Genomic DNA, 21,884 nt, shown 5'->3' with positions numbered 1-21,884 from the left:
AAATTTTAAGCTCCATATGGGCAGGGATCTTTATCTGTTTAGGTTACCCTGTGTCCCTAGTGCCTAGAACGATGCCTAGAAAACAGCATGACAGTTAAGATAATAGCCTAAAGAATAAAATTTTTGTTTCCACTTATATAAAAATACCACAGACTTTAAAAACTCCCTTCCAGACATTATGTTTCACCCACCTGAGCCACGTTCAGTGTAGTTGAAACTTTCTCTTGCTTGGCCTCAACTGTTCGGAAACTGAAGGCTCGCTCTAGGACTGACTGGTCAATGCCGGTCAGCTCGCAAATTTCTTTTAACTCTGTTGTGCGGGAATGGACAAACAGTGACTGCATATCTGCTGTTCATAATCACTTTCAAGGCTTACACTGTTCTTTCTAAATCGTTTTCAAACCCAACAGTGTAAAATATATAAATCAAAAGACTTCAGACTGAGCTGTAATTATGTTTCTGCTCAATTTCACTAGAAAGCCTTTTCAACTCAGTGAAAAGCAAGTTTTACTTTCTATATTAAAAACTGGGCAGAAGTTCAAAGCCAGTTTTGCTAAACAGGGTCTGTCCTCTGCTGACTTACCATTTTTATCTTTGATCTTGCTTTCATCTAAGCCATTCACTCGTGATTCGGGCTTGAACTCAATGTTCCCCAGCTTCAACACCGCGGCCACCACCTCCAACACGGACTCAACTTCGTGGTCCATGAAACCCACAATCTGCATGGCATTCTGGGGAGGGGGGGAAAGCACCTGTTTTCTTTCTGTAGCTCTTTATTATTTTTTAAAAATAAATCATATAACAGATTCGGCTCTGAAAAAAAACAAAAATAACAACAACAACAAAAAGACAAAGTGTCCTGGAATAAACTTTCCAAAAGACAAACCTATTAAGAGACCTGAAATAGCACCAATGTGGGGCTCTATCTTGTTCAGTGGCTTCAAGCTCTGATTCAAGGAGCCCTGGGGTACTTCACGGGCTGTGGCAAAGGGGGCATGTAAAGAGGAAGACAGAGGGAGAGAAGGCTGAGAGCTGAGCCCTGGGTTCCCACTCTGACTCCAAACAAACAGCTTTCATAACCCCCTACAAAAAAAAACCTCTTCGTTTATTTTACATACGAGAAAAACTGTAGTTTGCAAAGGTGAAGTGCCTGATTCCACAAACTATGGATAACACAGAACATTCGTCCAGTCATAAATTTTTATTGAGTGCCAATGATTTGCCAGGCAAAGCAGTTATGGAACTGGTCCTGAACTCAAGTCTTAAAATCATGTCCAGGAGTCAACAGGTTTCCGTAAGAGGACGTTGAGACAATTTTAAAAAATGATACTCTTAAGAAATGCTTTCTTGTTAAGAATAGCCCAGCTTGCTTGCTTCCTTATTTACTTTCTCTCTCTCTGTCTCTCTATCTACCTACCTATCTGTCTATCTAACTATTTATAGTGACTAGGTTACATAGTAATGGGAGTGCTGTAAGATTTTTTGTTCTAGAAAATTTCAAACATATATAAAAGTCTAAAGAGCAGGAAAAGAACCCCATGTTATTTTCACTCACCCCCAAAGATGAACCGATTCCAGTCTTATTTTACCTATAATCTAACCTACCCCCCCCATCACCACTATCACAGCTCTCTCATTTAGAAGTAAATAACAGTTATCAGATCATGTCCTATAGAAGTAATTTTCCAAGTGTCTCATAAACATAGAATGTAGAGTATAATTTAAAATAATTTCTTTTCTAATGAACACAAATGCTAATTATTCTGGTTTATGCATGATTTTTTGAAAACTGTATATAAACATGACTTTCTGTCTGAAAAACAGATTTGACTTAACATGACTGTAGGACAGGTTTACATGTGGAATTTAACTACTGAGTTTGGCTATAAAGACATTTGGAATTTCAGTACAATACTAAAAGTTAAACCCCAAGATAATATAATAAGAAAGCTCCTTTTGACAAACAGTAAAACTGCGTGCTCCAGTAAAGCATGGCCTTCTCGATACTACAGGATTTTTGAGCTAATAAAAAATCAAACTAATAAAAATAAAACAAATTCTTCTATAATTCTAAAACCTCAGGGAGCATGAGTTATACATCGAAGAAAACTCAGAATTATTACCAATTCTGATTGAGCAATATAGTGTTACCCATTTTAAAGAGTAATAAGAGGGTTACATCTTACCCTAACGGTTCTGAAATTTGCTGCGTCGTCCACTCCATTAACTTTGGCAGAGTCCAGACTCAGGTAATTGTATCTGCTGAAATCCCGCTCAAGTTTAAGCTTATCTATTGAATCACACATACAAGTTTATAAGTTACTTCAACCAATCTAATCATCTTCAATATCTCATCCCCTTAACGCTTCAGATAAAAAGATTTCACACTATGCATTCAAGCAATAGAACAAAAATTGATACCCAAAGATCAGTATTTTTCTAAAATCACCTTTATCACCATTGTACATATTTCAAACTCTGCTTGTTTTACATGTATTCTTATCGAGACAGGTTCTTTCCAAACTTTGATAATATAAAGTATCTTCAACGTACTATTTCCTTATAACGTACGATGTCTGCCCAGGGATTCCCCCACTGCTGGACATTTGGATTTTCTCCAGTTTATAATAACAAATAAAGGACAGTGATAAATGTCTTCACACAGAATGTTTCTTTGGATTCTTTTGAATTATTTCATTGGGTATATTCCAAAAAGTGGTGCACCTGGGCGGTAGGCTCTGATCATTTTATGACTTATTCTGCTTTGCCAATTAGTCCCCCAGGAAGAAGTCCTCACTTTGAAATGACACCCACAAGCTCTAAGCAGATCAGTGCCTGACAACTCTGCCAGCTTTATCCTCTTTAATAACTTTTGCTAATACATGTGTGGTGAACACTTCAGTGCTGTTTCAATTTACATTTGTCAATAATTAGTAAGGATGATTTTTTCCCCCAAGTGTGTTGACTTTCCATAGCTCTTCTTGTTTGAACTACTTGCTCAAAACTTTTCATCACTTAGCTATTGCCTATCCTGATGGACTTATATTAATTCTCTAAAATATACATAGGTCAGACTTTGATCTCTTGTATCAGTTGCAAATGTCTTCCCACTATTTTTAAATCGTCACTGAGCAATTTGTTTTTATAGAATTGTATTCATCTACTGCTCCCTGCTAATTTTTTCTCCCCAACTAGACTAATTATATTCTTCCACTTTATTTTTTAAATTGATGATGAGACCCTCCCTCAACTTTTAGCTCTTTTAGCAAACCATCTGAGACATGTCCCAGTACCTGGTGAGGTACTCCGGGGACACATATCAAACGAAGACTGCAAGGTGGCAGAAGCCAGCACATCGTATTCTTCCCTTCAGCCAGAATCATGGGAAAATTTTAAGAAGGAAGAGGAAAAGCATATGGAACGCTTCTGCTTTGGAAAATGTTGCAAGAGTAAAAATTAAATCATAGAAACAGGGACTGGGGCTTCCCCAGTGGCACAGTAGTTAAGAATCCACCTGCCAATGCAGGGGAGACAGGTTAGAGCCCTGGTCTGTGAAGATCCCACATGCCGCGGAGCAACTAAGCCCGTGAACCACAACTACTGAGCCCACGCACCTAGAGCCCATGCTCTGCAACAAGAGAAGCCACCACAATGAGGAGACTGCACAGCGCAACAAAGACCCAATGCAGCCAAAAATAAATTAAATAAAATAAAATTCTTAAAAAAAAAAAAAAATGAAAAAAAGAAACAGGGACTTACTGAGGAGCTCTTCAGAGGCACCAGAAAGCAGCTGATAGAACACGTGGAAGTTTCTTTCACCTCTTGGCTGCTTAACAACACGAGATTTCTCTAAAAGATCTAGAGAGAAAAAGAATCAAATTCATAGTACAGTATTAGTTTCACTTTCAAATACACCATGCTTTTCTTTTCCCCCTCACTTTCTTTTTCATTTTCTGTTTTGCATTAATAAAATAATAACAGAAGCTACATTTTCGGTTCTACTTTCAGGAAGAAGCACAGCTCTAACTAAAACCGCCAAACTAAACAAACCAGGTTCTTTTTGAACCACAGTGAATACGCAAAATAAGTTTAACAATACATTCGACAAGCTGATTAAAGACAATACAGCTTTTATAATAATATTCTCTTGATTTTATACATGATGACATTAAGTTCTTCAATATGTAGTATTACAAATCTAAGCAAGGAAATGCAGCCATTCAGTTAAGAATTCACTTGAGTTATAATGATAACAAGTTAACATTTTTGATACCTTATTTTATGCTAAGTGCTTTTTAGACATTATTTCATTGAATCCTCCCCATCATTTTTGTAAGGTATGATTTTACAGATGAAAAAACTAACAGTCCAAGAGTTTAAGATGGATTTGAAATCAGGCTCTCTGACCCAAGTGCAGACCCCACCATATCCACATGCCCTGCTACCTGACATAAGTGAACCAGACTTTCTTGATCTCTTGAAGTCTTAAAGAATGAAAGGTGGTTCTCATTTAATGGAATCTGGAGTTATTTGACAGTATACTTTCATTGATTCCAGATGATCTTTCATCCTGTAAATCTGATGCCTTATCAAGTTTTCAAGCTTTCAGGAAGGGGAGGAAGGAAGGAGAAAGGAAGGGATGAATCCATCAAGCAAGTGAACCAGAAAGGTGCCGCTGTGGCAGCAACAGGGGGTGGCAACGTACAATGGCAGAGAATATTTCTGCCTGGAGCAAAGGCCAGATTAGTTATAAAATTATGAATCAGTGATCCTATCATTGAGCACTAATTTGATTTCCCATCAGATTGAAATCTAAGCATAATTCAGAAAATGAGTAAGGGAGTGAACGATGTGCAATTTCACAGAGACTTGTCCTTGAACTTCTTAAGTTGTATTTCTGGAATCTACACTAGCACGTAAGGAGGAGTCTAGGTAGAGTTAAGGAGTGTAGATTTGATGAATGAGAAGCCCTAGGGTGCTCCAAACACACAAGGCCATTTGTAAGAATGAAGAGATGTGTTGTAAGGACACATAAAATAAACTTGACAGGAAGAGAACAAAAATATGTAAACACAAAAATTATTAGGAACGGGATGCTGCAGAGTTTTCATTTTCATCTCCAGCTCTAACTTGACCTGGACGACTGCCAATGCCCTCAAATCATAGATGGAGAATAATGAAGACTTCATATTTAGCCAAAAAAAGAAAAGGATTGTGTAATAGTCATCATCTCTAAGGACTGGACGTTTCAATCAACTTATAAATACTGACATCCAGGGCAGAAGACAGAATAAACAGGTAAGGATAAAAGTGCAGTATGATTGCACTTATCATGGACCAAGCTCCTTTGGGGTCCTAAGAGTACCAGCACAGTTTTAGAAGAAAGACCTCCCAGCGCATGGGCAGAGTCTTCATTGAGAAGCTATTCCTTACAGGAAATTCCTCGAGCCTAGAAGAAAGTAACTCGACTACATGAAAAACATAAGCAAATGCTTCCATTTATTTTATCCATTCACGCACAAATTCCTTCAATCAACTCACTGCTCACCCACTATGTGCCAGCACTACCTGGGAATGAGCCCGGCACTGACTGCAAACCTGAAGACCTTCTTCCCCTTGACCTACAATTGTCACACATACGTGCTCTTGATTACACCCACCACCCAAACCACGAGCAGTGGCACTGTCCAAGGTGGGCTGGCAACACCTTTAAGAGAGAGCAGGAGATGGGGGTGAGAAAAGAGAATGACCATGTGTCTTTCACCTGTCAAAGCCCGCAAACCCCAGGTTTAGCACCAAGAATCCCGCCATGCCTCACCAGCCTCACCTCACAGGGGCATCTTAATGATGATGACAAACAACTGTTCTGTGGCACTCACCCAGTCACACTCCACAAGCAAACGGTGGTATTTCAAGACATGAAATCACACCTTCAGAGCACCTGACAGGGCCACACTGTGCAACAGCAACATGGCCAGCCTTACGTTTGGCACTTTTTGAACAAATGTTCACACACAATGGAGAGTTTAGAAAGAGCAATGGCTATAAGATTCAGCAGATAACAGTCACCAAGTTAAAGGATAATATTCACAGTCACCAGGTTAAAGAATAATATTCGCCTGTGCAGGGTGGAAGGGAATGTTGGCCAATGTACTCCTTGCACCACACATGCTGATATGATCAGTGATCACTATCATGGTCAAATCTGAAACATAATACAACGTGTGTTTAAAAGGAACAGTGCAGGAGGGGAAGTGCAAGGGAACTTTGACTGACCTTCCGCTCTGCATTCAGTACTTTTCATTTGTTATCATATTCAACCCTGAACACCTCCTCTGAGGTTGGTTTTATAATCCCCATTTTGTAGATGAGAAAACGAGGCTCACATCACATTGTTACTAAGCAACAAAGCCAGAATGCAAAGCTTTAGGAGACTAAGGTATCATGCTATGCTCTTTATAATTTTCCAGCAAAAAGAATGCTATATCCACAAACACTTGAAAAGGCTGAGGCTGTTCTTTACATAAAATATATGACTTCACCTAAGCAACTCAATCACAAAATGAGGAACCTTTTATTACAAAGCAGTTGAGGGTTTTACCACCTAAAATGCCTTGTTGATTACCCCAGAGCCTCCTATTTCTTTATGACTTTTCTTGTAAGTTACAAGCTTCTAGGCAGAACAGCAATCAGGGAAAATGTTTGCTCCCAAATAATTTACTAGTGCTTACAACCATTCCCTAGTCTATTTCTTTTTGAAAAAACCCAACATAATCTAACAGCATGAAGCCATATCAAATAATTACTCAAGGTACAGAACATAAATTCAATTCACTATAACGACTTGCCACCAGAACATTTTAATGTGCCCCTGAATTAAGGCAAAGCGAAACACTGGCACAGCCTTCTCTTCTGCTTTAGATGCTTCTGCTACCACTGATTGTGCCTCTACTGACAAGACTTAATAAAAAGGAGTATAGGATATGCCAGATATTTAGTAGAGAAGAGAGTATAATAGCCTCCGTATATTCCAATGCAGCTACATTCTTGAACCCTCAAGATATAAATTTAAGTTCATATCAAATGTTATATAAATTTAAGTTTTAAGGGAAGAGATAAACCTATTAAGCCATTCTAAAGGGGAAAAGCAATGGGTAGGGACAGAGAAACTCTGGAATCAGAACTTTCCCACCAACTCCACCATGACACTGCCACCTGACTATTAACAGAATCAGACCATCACTGAGGGGTTTTCTTAGTTTTGACTAATTACCAGCTAGTCCACAGCATATACATGTTCCTGGGCACTGGGACAACCTCCCTAGGGCATAAGATATGAAAGAAGTAAAATGTCCATGTTTGCACCTGCTGGAGACGGATGTCTTTTAATAAGCCAAGGAATAAAAGAACAAGTAGTGGTTTGGAAGGGGGAAAAAATCACATTACTTTGGAACATAACAGGTGAAGGATTAGGTAGCATGATCAAAGTTTCTTTTTTTTTTTTTTCTTTTTTTGCGGTACGCGGGCCTCTCTCGTTGCGGAGCACAGGCTCTGGACGCGCAGGCTCAGCGGCCATGGCTCACGGGCCCAGCTGCTCCGCGGCATGTGGGATCTTCCCGGACCGGGGCACGAACCCGTGTCCCCTGCATCGGCAGGCGGACTCTCAACCACTGCGCCACCAGGGAAGCCCGATCAAAGTTTCTTTACTCTATGTATAATCTCCCTTCCTGAAAAAGAAGAAATGGTCCAAGTTCTTGATTAAGGCTTATGGAAGAATTTGCTTTGTCTCAGTTTTGCCAGTAAGGCCAGAATGACAATGAAAGCCCAAGATGCAGACATGACCGACCCTGCTCCTCTCCAATTGCTCAAAGATACACATTATGAAAAAAGTGTTTGAGTGGCACTGAAGGCTCTTCCAGCGGATTTGTGTCCCTTTAATAAAGTGAAATGATACAGTTAGCAATAGTGAAAGGCCTGCAATCTAAGTAACAATTTATCTCCCTTTGGACTCTGCTGTCTTGAAGAAGAAAAAATGTCAAATAACCAATGAGTTACTGGGCATAACTGATGGTAATTTCAGTGAAAAACTTGGATTATGAACTAATGTTTGCTCCTATATTGGAGTATATATTCTAAAATCAACTCTATACTTTTTCTGGAAATACACAACATAAATCTCAAGATTGAGAATTAGGAAGTTTCACTAAAGACAAGCTTTAAAGTAAAAAAAAGATGGCACAAATGTCTTCTTACAAATCATTCACTGTGCACGTGTATTACAGAAAGCAGAGGTGGGTGTTCACCCCAGTACTCTCTCTCAGCCCGGGTTTCACACAGACCTTTGTCTATCTGCAGGTTACAGCCTTTGAAAGACCTCAAACACCTGGCGCACCGTGACAGGACAGTGTTTCCCCTACCTCCACCTCCATGCAGCATTTTCATTTCTAAGAAAGCACCTTAAAGTTTTAAATCAAAAGTCAGAGTCCTGAAGTTACAAATTAGCACCAGTGACAGCTGGACATGTTACATGAAAAGTTGTGAGAGGGTTCCCAGTGTCTGCACATGAAAAATCAACTTGGGCTTTAAAACGCTAAGAAAATTTGCCTTATTATCTACCTAATTAAATGCCATTTTTAAAATCAGGATCCAGTTGCATACATATAGCATTTATGCATTTTCACAACAGACTTTTTTCTAATACAAATTTAAAGTTTATCTAATAATTGGAAAGTAACTTATGTGTGTATCTGAATCTACAATTTGATACCCAACCCTGAAATAAAATTAATGAAATATCTAGTCCATAATATCTTATTATTATACATACAATTCTAATAAACCTTGATTCATTTCTTAATCTGAGGTTAATTTAGACTATTTGAACACCTGATTTCTTCTATAGTATGGGTATATAGTCTTGTTTCATGATAAACATGTAGTCTTTTTTCATGGTAAACATATTTTTGTATAAGAAAGAACACCAAAATAAAATTGAGACAAAGGAAAGCATCTATTTTTATATAAAGCCATCCATTACAGAGTAACAGAATTACTCTTTGAAATTTCAGTTTTATTGCTACAGATACTTCACAACCCATGGTTGATTATTTCTGTCTTCTTTAGGGGTATTAAATGTCAAAGTGCTAAAAAAGCCCAGCTTTGTATTACAAACTAGGTAAATTATCTCAGTTTTTGATGAATTTTGACCCTAAAGAAGACAGCTACTGTTTACTGATGAATAGTCACTAGCTGTTGAGAACTGACTCATGTACAGGTAAGTCCCCAATTCCATATATATACGGATCAGAGTTTCCTTTAGGAAGTGTTATAACAGATAGCTTTGCTCCCAGTCACCCACCCACTCATCATCAATTAAACCCAAGGTATGAAATAAAAGGAAGAACAAAGCTATAAGTCTCAAACAATTTAAAAGGGTAAACTTATATTCCATATGCTACAAAATGGCAGGAATGTGCCATACATAAGGATTAAACAACATGCCCTGAGATAGTCAGCACATAAATTAATTGCATCGTAAATTCAAAAGGAATGTAAAAGAAAAAGAATTCAGAGCAATTTGTTCTACCCTCCACCTTCCCTGTGAGTAAGGTAGGCATTTCTTCCTGCTTTATGATTCCATGTGGGAGGATTTCATGAGATGCACTCCCCAGCTTCTCAGCCCCTTACTCACTCCTCTCCTCAGCAGGAGGAAAGACTCCCCTGAGCAGCGAAGTTGGGAAGAAGAAATGGGCATGCATGTACAGCTCAGCCCCCTCATTCCCCACACTGTGCACAAATTCAGCCCCACTCCCAGGCTGTAAGACAGATGGGGCAACGCGCACAAGGAGAGGCCAGGGGTTGCTCGGTGCTGTCAATGCCTGCCAACCTGCCAAAGGACCACTAGCACACCCTCTTGGGTGATAAACCAAAAGCTGCTTTCTTCAACCTTGCCTCTACAGCAATAAAGCTGCTTCCTCTCCAGCTTATTTCCTGTGCCTGTTTCTCATGTGTTTCCAAACTGGGTGGAGAAAGGATATTACCTATTAGACCTCTGTCTCAAGTTATTTTCTGCTGCATAACAAATGCCCCCAAAACTTACCAGCTTAGACCAATACCATTTATTAGCTCATGAGTCTGAGAGTCAGATTTGTAGTTCCTCTGGTCTAAGCCAGCTTGGCTGATCTCTGCTGGCAGGTTGGCTGGCAGCTGGCTGATCTAAGATGCCCTCATTCACACATCTGCTGGTTCATTCCATGCGCCTCTCATCACCCAGCAGACTAGCCCAGGTTCACGCACATGGTGGTAACGAGTTCCCCAGAGAAGCAAGAGAGGATAAGCCCCAGTAGAGAACCAACTTTCGAGTCTCTTATTGTGCCATGTTTGCAAATTGTTCCATTGACCAAAACAAATCTCATGGCCAAGCCTTAAGTCATTGAGAGAGGGGACTACCGAAGCATGTGGACACAAGCTAAGAAACTATTGTGGTCATTTCTGAAAACAATCTATCAGCTTTAGGTTGTTTAAAATAAAATGGTCACGAATTCTTTTCCCACTCTTCCCACTGAGAGGTGGAATCTACATTCCCCAGCACTGAAACTGAGCAAGCTTGTGCCCACGTGGACTTAACAGAGTCACAGTGATGCTGTACGATTACCCAGTCTACTCAGGCTTCTTCCTGGTTCTCTTGGAACACTTGCTGTCAGGATGTTCTCTCTTGGAACACTCCCTCTCACAGCCGCCTTGCTGTGAGAAGCCCAAATCACACGAGGCCACACATAGATGGCTCTAGTTAACAGTCTAGCTGAGCTCACCCCTTGAATCATCCCAGCCCAGGAGCCTGACACATGAGCGACAAAGCCTCCAGAGGACTCCAACCCCCCAACTCATGCAAGTTGCCCCCAATCACTAGAGTCTTCCCAGCTGAGGTCCCATATGTCATGGAGACAAGCCAACCCTGCTGAGCTCCATCTGAATTCTTGACCCACAGAATCCAAGAGCATATAACAGGGCCGTTGTTTTACTCCACTAAGTCTGGGGTGGTTTATTGGGCAGTAATAATAACTGGGCCACACACCAATGTCAACGTTTGCTTTCCTTCATAACCACAGGATTGGGTTACTTCTTTCAAGCTCAACAGAGGCATTAGTAACAGATGGTGCTTGATTACCAATAACTTTGTTTGCCTTTGTGGGATTTAGAAAAAGTATTTTTAAATGATTAACATAGAATATTCAGATAAACTTACCCAATAAAGAAGCAGCTTTATTTCTCAATAAATTTCTCTATGTCAAACTGTGCTTATTGTACATTAGGTACTTATGTGATTATTACGTAGTTAATTCAACAAATATATATTAGATGTTAGACACTATTTTAGTTGCTATCATTTAGCAATGAACCATACAAACTGAGTCTCTGTCATTATAGGGTATATATGTGGCTAGGAGCTAGAGACAATCAACAGATAAATATACAATAATGAAAAGAAGCAAACATTTATTGAGTGCTTACTATGTGCCAGGCACTGTTAGATGTTAACGAATTATTACAACTCATCACAACCCTATGAGATCAGTACTATTATCCTCATTTCAAAGAGAAAGAAATGGAGGCACAGAGAATTAAGTAACTTGTTGTCTTTTTCTTTAGACATTGGCAACCACATGATAAATCACTGACAACTGCATATATAGGATCATGGATATATCCCAAATAATAAAGCAGGAAAATATAGAGCCTGCCTATATTTAACCAATTCCATCCTCATCTCCAGCATTTACTGAGCACCTGCTGTATATCAGGTATCACCCTAGGCTCTTGATACACTACCGTGAACAGGACAGCCATGTCTCCCATCCTTACAGTTTACGCAGGTATATGCACATTTGAAATCTTAAGGCTTCTTCTTAGTATATCTCTATGCTATTCTTCTTTTAGGAGATAACATCCCTTGAGACTTGTACCACATTTTCTCCAGTCTAAATTGCCATTTAGTGCCACAACTGTAAGAAAGTATCTGTGACTATTAATAAAAGCAACAGGTTTCCAAACATTTCAAGTTCATAACATTAGATCCAAAATCCTCAAATGTAATTGTATAAATGTTATGAGACCCACACGCATTAACAAAGTAGGAGAAATAGTACCTCACATCAGCCAAACATCTGGATGTATTTCCATGTTTTATCTTCTCTACTTAAGTAAATGTTTGACATTTTCTATTTTTGTAACACTTCTCTCCTAATGATACTCACCTCAGAGATACGTAGCTTTCAAATGAGTTCAAGACTTAGGTTTTACAGCATACCTCTCTTAGAAAGAGAGGAAGAGAGACTAAGTTATTGGGCATTTTTTCCCCACTTCCTGGATACACAACTGGCTCAAATGATCCTGTGACTTTTTCAAGGTAATAATTACAGCCAACAACGACCTATGCTTTTACTAGGCGGCTGCTGGAAAAGAAAACAAAATAGATGACCTACAAAATGGCAAATCTTGTCTCCTTTTCTGGGTACAAGAAGCTAACTGTTGGCAGCTTGCAGAGAACAAGAGTGGGTTTACCCATTGCTTTATACCCCCTCAAGCCAGCAGGCAGCAGCTCCCCGTGGCCACCTATGAGTCAGTCCTCTCTCTCTATTCGGGGTGAAATTTCCTGCTCTCACCACTAATGTATCCCTTTCCTTTCCAAAGCAAAGGATACTCTAAAATACCAGGGTGTTCCCACTACCACAAATTTCAATATAATTTCATTGTGGGAACAAATGGTAACAAAAACCATATGACGTTCATTCATGATGGTTTTTAATCTTCACTGGAAATGAACTGGGTGTTTACTATTTATTCTCCATGGATACTGCAAGAATTAGAGACAGGAAGACATTTCTGTTTGAAACTTGAAACTTCAAAATATAAAACCCAAGTTATTTTCTGATACTTAGAATAAAGGCATCCTTAAATATTTTCCTAGAGTCCTCAAGAGTAATATTGGTTCAATCATTCTAGAATGTTCTATAATACAAAGTTAATGTAGCCTCATTTTAAAAATAGTGTATTACTCAATTAATAACTAAATTTAATTTGTCTTGTAAAATGCAAGTGTTATAAAAGTGTTATAAATATCTTTCAGAATAAAAGCTAATCTTTCCTTAAAATGGTGGTCTTAAAACTGAGGCATACCTTTTCCTATACAGCTCTCTTCAGCTGCCACATACTGTGAAGGAAGCTTGCGTAACAAACTTGGCAGGGTTATAATCACTTGCTTTTGGTGGTATTATATATGATTCGCATGAGTATTTCTGTTTCCTTATTTGACAGTTAAAACCATTTAACATAAGTAGTACCATCCTAGCCAATTTCACCTCAGATTAAAACGTCCTCTTCAAGACGTTTTTCCAATAATAATACATTTTTACAATACGTATAATCCCAATGCTTAAGAATCCGCCTGCCGTACTTCCCAGGTGGTTCAGTGGTTAAGAATCTGCCTGCCAATGCAGGGGACACGGGTTCGAGCCCTGGTCCGGGAAGATCCCACATGCCACAGAGCTACTAAGCCCGTGTGCCACAACTACTGAGCCTGCACTCTACAGCCCGCGAGCCACAACCACCGAGCCTGCACGCCCAGAGCCCGTGCTCCGCAACAAGAGAAGCCACCGCAATGAGAAGCCTGTGCACCGCAACGAAGAGTAGACCCCACTCGCCACAACTAGAGAAAGCCCGCGTGCAGCAACAAAGACCCAACGCAGACAAAAAAATAAACTATTTAAAAACTACAAATGGTAGAAATGGGGAACCATGGAATTCATCCAGTTCAATCCTATAGTTTCCAAGATAAAGACTCTAGACCTAGAAGTTTACTCTACGAACTATGATTTAAAATTTTTTTTAAAAAATTCAGCTGCATGGTTTGCCCAAATTCTAAAAGCACTCACTTTCAAATGGCATCCCTCTGGTTCTAGAGTTTCTCTGGAAGATCACAGGGGCCACCCGGGGGTCTAGGGGTTCTGGCTGCTCATCTCCTCTTTAACCAGATCAGGCCTCATTTCATCTGTTTCATACTTGGAATAAAATTTCATTTGGAGAAAGAATGCCACTGCTATAGCAAAAAGCAGTGCTTTGGATACCTGAGCCAATTGTTATTTTTTAATCTAGTACAAACTTAGATTTTTTTCATTCCAACAATCCGAACAGCATCTTAGGGTGGTGAAAAGGCCAGGGGAAGCGGTGTGTGTGTGGGGCGCGTCAGCAGTGTGGCCCTCAAAAAAAAACAAGAGGATAACCAGGCTGCAGCTTCCCCTGGAGGTGCACTAACCCTGAGTGGTCATCGTATCCTTGCCAAACGCATCAGCTACAGAATCAACAGGAGCAGAGACATCAGGGCGGTGCCACACGCACTGAAGCCCCCAAGCATGGATGAAGGGGCCTTATCTACAACAGATACTGACCACTGTGCCCACCTGAGAAAACTCTGGACCTGGGGCTGTTAAGTAGACTCACCTGATTTTGTTCATTTTTTCACCTTTGCCGGAGAACATTTCACTTCTACAGTCACAAATCATGACTAAAGAAAGCTAATAAATCTGTCTCTACCTAACAGGTGTACGACATTTCAATTTTTTAAACACACTGAAGACAAAATTCTCACAGTAAAATTTGAAGTACAGGTTTTTCTCATTTTATCGGGTAACTGTTACCCCAAAAGTCATTCAATTAAAATCAATTATTATTTATATTTTGTTTTTAACCACAGAGTAATTTTGTTAAAGAAAATAACGGTTGGAGAATCTTTTTTATTACTGGATTGGCTTGAAGACCTATAGGATATAAAATACAGTTGGGCTAATATTTATTTCTTTAGCAGACTTCTACAAAGTTTTTCAAAGGCAAAGACTTTAAGTGATCTTTTAAAAAGATTTAGAAATTAAATATTATAAAACAATCTGAAATGCATAGGTTAAAAATTTAAGGATAAGAAAAGGAAATGTATTCTTAAACCTATCTCTTAAAGACCCAAGTACCTAAAATATTCTGTTATAAATATATGTTTTACTATTCTGAACTTCTTTAAAATACTCACAGTTACTTATCACTCCTCCCAGGGGATCGCCTTTAAAATCGAATTCAATATCCATATATTTGCCCTGCCAAAGAAAGACTTGGTGAGTTTTCAAGTTCACCTCAAAATATTCAGTCAGTGTATCTTAAAGCATAGCATGATAAGCCCTTTATGCATTTGTTTAAATGTAATTAAGAAAGACACAGTTTACGTAACCATGATGCAAAACAATGTGCCTCCAAAAATAATTCATACTAAATACCCCATTAGCTCAAAGTGAGCATATCTCGTTGCTAATTTAAGAACAGATCTTCTCAGCCATCATAAGACTTTTGGATAAGTTTCAAATTTCTCAAGGACGTGTGTATTCAATTCAAGAATAAAAACCGGGAAAATTAGTATTCCTTGAATAGGCACTAGCTGGCAATATAAATTATTTCATTTTTATAGGCAAAGTATGTTGTAAGCCATGGCTAGACATTCCAAACACACTGGACAGTGGATAAAATGGAAGACTTCAAGTTCTGTTTTTATATCTACTCAAATCAAATGCATGATTATGTGGTGTGACCAACTCAGAATCAAAGGCTCATCATTATTACTTTCTTTGGCTTTTAATCTAGATTATACAGAAATATATAACCCATGTTCATATTACACCTTATAGATGGTACCTTAAACACACAGAAACACACATGGAGTCTTACACTGTGATTTTTAGAGAATGGGTCTGGATTGTCTGGTTAAAGATTAACAAATATATCAGAATAACCCTGAGAGCTGTTTTTTGTTTGGAAAAGGGTGTGTTGATCTAATAAATAGTCTTTGGTTTTGTTTCATGTTCTACCTTAGTCAGATCGATGGTTTGTAAATAATTCTCCCAGAGAATTACTTTAATTCTATTTTCAAAATAATGGTAAGGGAGGAGAAACATGATCACATGGTACACAATCAACAATGTAATCTGTGATTTTTTTATTAGCTCGTGCATGCTCCCCCACCTTCTCCTTCTTCATTGTCACTGGTCATCTGGCCTTTGTAAGTCTTCACTTGCTCATTAAGCAAATGTTTATCAAGCATTTCCTGGACACTAACGTAGGCACAAGGGAAAGCAAGGCATCACTCCTGCCCTCAAGGAATTTACAGTCTGGGGGGGAAATGAAACATAAATGGGACATAACCATGTACAGGGATACATCCTACAGTGGGATCATGGTGCCATGCGCAAAGAACAGGGGACAGAGGGGGAGGAGGAGATCTGCCTGAGCTTAAAGGCGAAGTAGCAGGAGAAGTCAGGCAGGCAAGGAGGCAAGGGATCAGGAAGGAGCAGGCATAAGCAGTGGCATCCGTGAGGATGGTGGGGGAAGTCAGAGCACATCATGACACCGACATTTTCTCCTGACAGCCAAGTTGTGTCATTAAACGTTCCTCAACAAGGACACCATGATCAGACTTGCCTCTTTACAAGACCACTCTGGCTAGTGTGGAATGGACTGGAAAGGACCTATCAGATGTAGCTGACAGAGGTGGCAGCAATTAGGGGAGAAACACTGGTGGCTTTACGCCAGAATAGCAAAAGAGGAAAGTAAACAGAGTTGAGAGCTACCCAGAGAGTCACGATGACTGGTCATGGTTGGATGGAGAAGGTATGAAAGGAGGGTGTTCAAGAATTTAAAAGTCCAGGAATGTGGCCCAGGCAACTGAGTGGATAGCGACACTCTCTAGGATGCGAGGGGACACTGGAGGCAAAGCAGACATGAAGAAGGGAGAAAGAGTAACTTCACAAGAGAGTCAGAGGATGACCGTATGAGAGGGGATGATTTTGGTGGCAGGTGGTCCCTGGGCAAAGGAGGCAACAGATCTAGAGTACAGATGCAGAGAGATAAGTGTGAGAAAGGAGCGTGTATACTGATATGGAGACGGGGAGGTGCCAAGGAGCGGGGCTAATTTGGTTGGAGAGCTTGGAAGAGGATGATTTCTGTGAAGCAGGCATAATAGCATCAGCTGAGAGTAAAGGATAGAAGGTTTGAAGAGAGTAGAGCAAACACTGTGGAGAAAGGAAAAGGAAGCTGACCAGGGCTAAACTCCTGCACGACACGGAAAACTCAGCTGATGCCCACACTGATGACTCCCCAAACGCTTGGTTCTGGTCCTGGCACTAGACTACTCACAAATAACCAGCGGCTTCCCACCACCTACAAAATAAAGTCTGAGACCCTGACCCTGCTACTCCAGGCCCTCCAGCTGGGGCCCGGACCCACCTTTCCAGCCCTCTGGCCCATGGCTCCGTTCACAGACTCCCTGGTCTGGCCATTAACTCTGGCAAATGAAGGTCCACACTGGTTTCTCTCCTCAGTTTCTCAGGCTGGACTGCCACCTCCTGCTGCCTGCCACCCCATTTTGGCTTCTTTAAATCTTGTGGACCCACTCAGGACTGTCCCCTGCCCCGGACTCCTCCAGCTTCTCTATTCTGAGCTTCCATAACACTTCATCTATACTTTTCATGGGGAACTTACTAGTTTATGTGTTGTGTTATAATTATTTTCAGCCATGTCCATTTTTCCTGACTAGTTTATAAGCTTCTTAAAAATAGGTATTCAGGGCTTCCCCGGTGGCGCAGTGGTTGGGAGTCCGCCTGCCGATGCAGGGGACACGGGTTCGTGCCCCGGTCCGGGAAGATCCCACATGCCGCGGAGCGGCTGGGCCCGTGAGCCATGGCCGCTGAGCCTGCGCGTCCGGAGCCTGTGCTCCGCAACGGGAGAGGCCACAACAGTGAGAGGCCCGCGTACCGCAAAAAAAAAAAAAAGGTATTCATTCATCAATAAATCGATGTTTTCTGAGTGTCCACTATGGCACCGGCCCTGCTCTAGCTCCTGGGGCCACATCAGTGAACAAGAGGCCGAGGTGCTCGCTTCCTCCGCACCTACTCTCCAGGGCCAATGATGATGTAAACAGGGGAAGGGAGCACATAACTCCAGAGATTGCTGAATGCCTAAAAAAATGAAAATGGGATGAAGTCACAGAGTCTCCAGACGGCATCATGGAAGTGACATCTGAGATAAGACCTAAATGATACGAGACGCCAGCCATACAAAGATCTGGGGACAGAATGCATGGTGTAGAAGGACCGGCAACAGCAAAGGCCCAAGTCCAGGAAGCACCTGGCACACCTGCCGGGCACAAAGGCCTGTGTGACTGAGGCCCAGGGAGCCGGGGAAGGCTGGGCCGGCCCACCTTGCGTGGGGAGGCTTGGGGGAGCCGGGGCTATATTTTAGGTGCAAGGGGACCACAGAGGCTGTCAGCCGGCAGGGGACGGCAGCATGTAAAGATCACTCTGGCTACTGGTGGGGAAAAGACTGCAGGCTGCAAGAGGATACGCAGGGAGACCTAAGTTTAACTATGTTTAAAAGAAAACCCAGAGGTTTCAAACAAATGAATGAATTGTGTGTGTGTTTCTATTCTTACTGAATGAGAGGAGTGGTAATGAGATTTTCCAGACCCTAGAGCGCTCTCTCCCACACTCTCCAGTGCCCCACTCAGCTCCTGGCACACCGCAGATGCTCAACAAAATCCCCCTCCAAAGTCCTTAGTCGAGAACAGTGATTTTCGAAGCCTTAAACTGTTTTTTCTTTTTTCCCCAAAGCCATGAGTCTCTCTTACTAGAAGCTCAATATGCCAAGTTAAAGTGCTGGGGTGAGGGTCACGGTGAGGCACCTCCATGGGAACAGTGGTCCACACTGTCAGCTACAATGAGGTGCAGGGTCTCCCAGGTTTCTCAGCAAAGAGATCAAAAAATTTATTCGGAGTTAACCTGTCAAACACAGTTGAAGGAAATGTAATTTCCCTGGAGTCATAAACCTCTGTTATATATACAGTAGTCATTTTAAATATAGTAGAGTCCTACTATAATATTATAACATAGACTCGAGTATACTACTGGTCAAAGTCGCACCCACAAAGCAGAGAAATTACTAAAAACTGGGCATGACATGATTTAGCCTATAATCAAGTATTAATCTCATATCCTAATACCCGTGTTATGATAGGATTTCTCTGAAGTTACTTAACAAGCCAAAACACCTGCCAAGCCTTTCGCTAGATTTTCCGATGTCTCTAAGTAGCAGTGACTCTTTAAGCAATACGGTTTTCTGTATTTTTACGGCCTACAGACTAAATATATTTGCAAGTATTTTTTTTAAAGCGTGTGTGTATGAGATTTGCCAAGAGCAAAAATAAAATCTCTATCCTATAAAGAAGCTTGATCTATTGGAATTACTTCTATCTGCCCACACTTTGCATCTAATTCTATTTATGTAATGAGATTAGTCATGTTACCACAACAGGAAAAGGCATGGCTCACATCAGTTTTAACAACTTAAGGGGCTAATCCAATGGAAAAAATTCACTGCCTTGGAATTAGGAACCTTAGCCTTCCACTTTCCAATCTATCAAAACGATCTCCACCTGAGGTCATTTGCATGCCTTAAGCACAGGATAACGCCAATGAGAAAAAAGCAAAAAGGGGGCTAAAAGAAGCTGGGGAGTGGAGGTGTGGGGATGCAGGAAGGGTGTCTGGCAGCGAGGCACAGACGATCATCAATAATGGTCCCAAGTAATGTATATGAGAAGACAGCTTATAAAGTAAATGATCTTTTATTATGAAATTTATAAAACTGGCTCAACTATAGAAAAAAAGCCATCAATTTCAAAATGCCACCATCACACTCACCATATTTCCCCCAGCTGCCTCCAGGCAGTGTGTGTTCCTGTCAAGACCAGAGGCAGGAAAGAAGGCAGCACAGCTGGGGAGACCCAGGGGCTGATATGCCAGAGTGTACACTGCAGAGGTGGGAGATGAGGCTGGAAAGGTTTCCACTATGGAAATTAGCATTTTCCAACTCAGCCCGACTCAAAACATCAATTAGCTTCAGTTTTTACTATTCAGTCCTCCCCACACCCCCCATTAGCAGCCAGACTTATTGATTTTACCTCTATAAAGTTTTAGAATACACCTCCATCCTTTCTGGTCCCACTGAAGAACAGACAAGAGCTGTAGCGTATACAAACTTGACACCTAGTTTACCCTTCTTTCTATGGAATTTCTGAGTCTTAATTGACTTCTAAATATCAAAACTCACATTAGTAAAGAGTTACTCTAAACAGCCTCACTGAAATTGCTCATGGAATTTTATGACAGATGACAAGAAAACATGAAAAAAAGATAGCGTGTCACTCCAAGAAGAATTAAAAAGGAAAATTCCAGAAAGCAGAAAAATAGTCCTTATAGAACTTTTAGCCTACGTCTCAATATGGTGTTTCTTATTTTTTAATTGTGTGTATTAAGAAATATTAAACATCTACTGGTTGTTTAAACACACATGAGGTAAATGTTAGTGTTAACACTTATGCTTATACAAATACTTACAAATCTAGAGGAGTTGTCATTCCTTACAGTCTTGGCATTTCCAAATGCTAGTAGGAAAGAAACAGATGTGTGGTCAAGTGACAGAAAACTAATTTCAAGCCAAAAAATAAAACAAATGTAATATCTGACATCCATAAATCCTAGAAATGCAACTTGTAGCAATGACATTTCTGTCCAGAAAATTTCCATAGAAACTACTTAACACGAGTCTTAATAAGCTGCTAAAGCTTCCATGTCTTCTTAGAAGTTCACAGAAAGACTCATGCCTATGATTCACAGAATTTTTTTCAAGTACTACTGTAAACTTAATCCTGTCTAATTCAACACATTTTAACTGTTTTGATAGTAGTCAGCTGAATGGCGAGCAAGCAGGGCTTCTGTGCTCTTCTACCGTTATTAACAATGAATAAGGTTATTTTAGAGATGACTACTTAACATTAACAAAGGTTTTATGAAACTCAGTTGATGAGGTTTTCAGGTGGAAAAAGGCATGAGAAACTTTAAATTGTTTAAGTTCGAAATAAAAGGTATTTAAACGTGATTAAATATATAACTGAAATACAGAAAGAGTAAGAGACTTGGAAACTAACATCATTTCCAATAGGCTAAAAATACCATATAGTTTCATGAGTTTATGTCCATCAGACCTAAGTGAAACTTTCCAGAAAAGAAAAAAAAATCAGCCCACAATGCAAAAATCCAAGTTTGTCCCAATCTTAGCTGCTTCGAGGAGCTAGAATCTCCCACAGGCCGCCCTTTCAAACGAGAGCACCTAAGAACCACAGGACGACATTGCCCCAGGCACAGAATGCTCCTGTTTGACAAAGGTATTTCAGTGTCATGAGGTAAAATGACTGCTTCATCAAGCTTGTGCACAAGAGAGGAGCAAATTAATCTGGGCCTTGGTAGTAGAGGATGTAAGTGGAATAAATGTAAGTCGTATAAGGAGAGGGGATCCCTGCTTGATGCTCTGAAGCCTAGCAGTGCACCTCAAACTTTAACGTGTAAACCAATCACCTGAGGATCTTGGTCAAGTGCACACTTTGGTTCAATGAGTCAAGGGATGGGCATGAAATTCTGCTTCTCTACCAATACCCTCCCACCCCACCCCGAGGCTGTTACTGGGATCCGTGGGCCACACGGCCGCCAGCAAGGACTACAGAGTGATGCACGATGATGCGGCAAACAGAAATGAATCTTTAAATTAAGAGGTCGGGCATCAAATCCCTGGAAGCCACCACAACTTCATTAAATTAAGATTAGCCTAACAAGAGCTCACATGATTAACAATGGCTAAAAGCTGGTCCAAGTTTTGAAAGCAATCACCTGATCCAGATGTGTAACGCTCACTGCGGGTATTCAGTAGCCAAACCTGCTGTGTTATATTTCACGTTAGCTAGTATT

General features: G+C 40.5%; 1 protein-coding gene across 5 annotated transcripts in view; it reads right to left on the bottom strand.

Annotated features, from left to right (window-relative positions):
- MYO1B (myosin IB) overlaps positions 1-21,884 on the bottom strand; it is a 182,646-nt gene that overhangs the window by 55,209 nt on the left and 105,553 nt on the right. For all 5 annotated transcript variants that reach the window (XM_033400313.2, XM_004276947.3, XM_033400310.2 and 2 more), the window contains exons 6-11: positions 20,481-20,527; positions 15,077-15,140; positions 3,760-3,858; positions 2,187-2,290; positions 584-731; positions 192-310 (exon numbers count right to left, since the gene is read on the bottom strand). In XM_033400313.2, coding sequence (XP_033256204.1) covers positions 192-310; positions 584-731; positions 2,187-2,290; positions 3,760-3,858; positions 15,077-15,140; positions 20,481-20,527 — 581 coding nt within the window. The remainder of the gene's footprint in view (positions 1-191; positions 311-583; positions 732-2,186; positions 2,291-3,759; positions 3,859-15,076; positions 15,141-20,480; positions 20,528-21,884) is intronic.

Source organism: Orcinus orca, chromosome 7 (assembly GCF_937001465.1).
Source record: "Orcinus orca chromosome 7, mOrcOrc1.1, whole genome shotgun sequence".
NCBI classification, from domain to species: Eukaryota; Metazoa; Chordata; class Mammalia; order Artiodactyla; family Delphinidae; genus Orcinus; species Orcinus orca.
This window is presented reverse-complemented; position numbering and strand designations above follow the sequence as displayed.